The sequence below is a fragment of the Humulus lupulus genome, chromosome 8 (assembly GCF_963169125.1).
Source record: "Humulus lupulus chromosome 8, drHumLupu1.1, whole genome shotgun sequence".
NCBI lineage: Eukaryota > Viridiplantae > Streptophyta > Magnoliopsida > Rosales > Cannabaceae > Humulus > Humulus lupulus.
The window spans coordinates 68,337,851-68,339,890 of NC_084800.1; the positions used below are offsets into that span (position 1 = coordinate 68,337,851).

Genomic DNA, 2,040 nt, shown 5'->3' on the forward strand with positions numbered 1-2,040 from the left:
GGCCAAAAAATTGAAATTATCATATATTTTGGATAGTAACTTATGTTGGCATATTAAAAATTTTAATTAAGTTATCATGCATAGAATATGAAATTTGCCCATTTATACATATTAATCTCTCATTCTTAATTTAGCTTAATTAGGCCTCTAATTTTTCTCATGAGTGGTCCCCACCGGGCACCGAAATAGATACTGAACAAAACAGGGCACCCTCTAAAGACAGGTATGTTCTCTTATATATAAGGAATGAAGTAGATCTAAAGACAGGTATGTTCTCTTATATATAAGGAATGAAGTAGATCGTTTTCTCATTTATTTTCATCTTTATCACATAACTCTTGAACTAGGAGCAGAGAGAGAGAGAGAGAGAGAGAGAGAGCTATATAATATTAATTAATTAAGAAACTCAATGAAAATGATGAAGGGAAGCAGTAGTTCAGGTGCTGATTACCGTTTGACAAGAGTTGGGGTGGGTTTGATGGTGGTGATGATGATGGTGTGTTTTGGGAGTGAATTGGGGAGTGCGAAGCCTAGCGACGCGCAGTGCCAGGAGGAGATAAGGATTGGGCTAAACGAATGCAAGGCGGTGTTGGCTGGGATTACACCTCCGTCGGCGGAGTGTTGCCAGCGTGTAAGGGTGACTCATATTGAATGTGTTTGCCAACTTATATCACCCCAGATCGCTGCTTATATCGATCTCAAACGTGCCATTTCCCTTATTCAAAAATGCGGTCGCCGGGTGCCTCGCCACTACAAGTGTGGGAGTAAGTCCATCTTCTTCTTATCTTTTTCAATTTAAATAAACACATCTCTCTCTCTACTATTCTCTTCTCCTATCATTTTCTTATAAATATATTATAGATGTATGTGTATTAATACATACACAATATTGTGCTTGGGAAGTGTGAACATGTATGTAGATGCTTTGTTCAATTACTGAAGTATGTTTTCACTTTGGTTATGCAGGCATCACTACTCCATGAGAGGCTATAAGATTTAATTGGATCGGCCATTGCCTTAATTGGCAGCCATTTGTGGTTATTGAAGGGAGGCTTTTAAGTGTTATCCATATGTGTAATAAGAGGGCTAGCATATCTAATATTTGTTCTAGTCCCGTAGTATTTGATGTGGTACAACCGTAATTATCGTATTTCTGCCTAAACTTGATCAAGTATTTTAAAGATTTTAAGCTTGAAAATTGTAATGAATGAGGGCTAATATTCATCAGTTGTATCTAAAGACGGTCTGGTCTTTATTTTTAAGAATATCGCTTTTAATATTTTCTAGTAGAGTTTGTACTGATATAAACTTATAACTAATATTATATTCCTCCTTTAACAATCAGATATGATGTTTGTTAATAATATTTACTATGTTACGTGATAAATTATGAAACTGATTATCCAGATTTTTTTTAATTCATTTATTAATAAATCTATATTATTGCTATTTATACTGAGTTGACAGAGTTTATTGGTATATTTTTCTATGTCTCTAGGTACGTTTATATATTCCAGGCGTTTTTAGTGAATAAAGACTTCTTATATATAGTTTATAATTACTTATAAAAATAGTTATCTTTATATATATAAAAAAGGCTTGAGTTTTGAAAATAAATTTTATATTCATATGATAGTAAATTGTAGGTTGGTCATCTTTTTATTGAAACAACAATCCTTCTAAAAACTCTTCTTATCATGTAAATATATTATTTTCTCATATATAAGATGACGAGTAGCAAGTTAAGCATGGTTTAAAGCTCACAGTAACGGTTTTAGAGTAACCAGGACGTTACAATTGTACTCATCCATTTTTTCTTAACAGCTTTATTAATAAAAAGTTGGATGTCTTTAGTGGACATAGTTACTTGATTGACTGTCTGTGAGGTGCTTTGTTGCTGAAGTTTATGCCGAAAGGCATCCACTTGAAGCTTAAGGCTGTGTAATGCCCTAATTTCTCATAAATTATCAAGAATACAGTGGTGGATCATAATCATAAACATTTCTCTTTTATTGAATGAAAACTTAAAAATAAGTATAT

General features: G+C 33.0%; 1 protein-coding gene across 1 annotated transcript; it reads left to right on the forward strand.

The window, feature by feature from the left end:
* The first annotated feature begins 307 nt into the window (after positions 1–307).
* On the forward strand, positions 308–1,344 carry LOC133793857 (uncharacterized). Its single transcript, XM_062231107.1, has 2 exons — positions 308–764; positions 967–1,344. Exons 1-2 carry the CDS (start codon positions 410–412, stop codon positions 981–983), a joined length of 372 nt encoding a protein of 123 aa, XP_062087091.1. The 5' UTR covers positions 308–409; the 3' UTR covers positions 984–1,344.
* Positions 1,345–2,040: the final 696 nt, after the last annotated feature.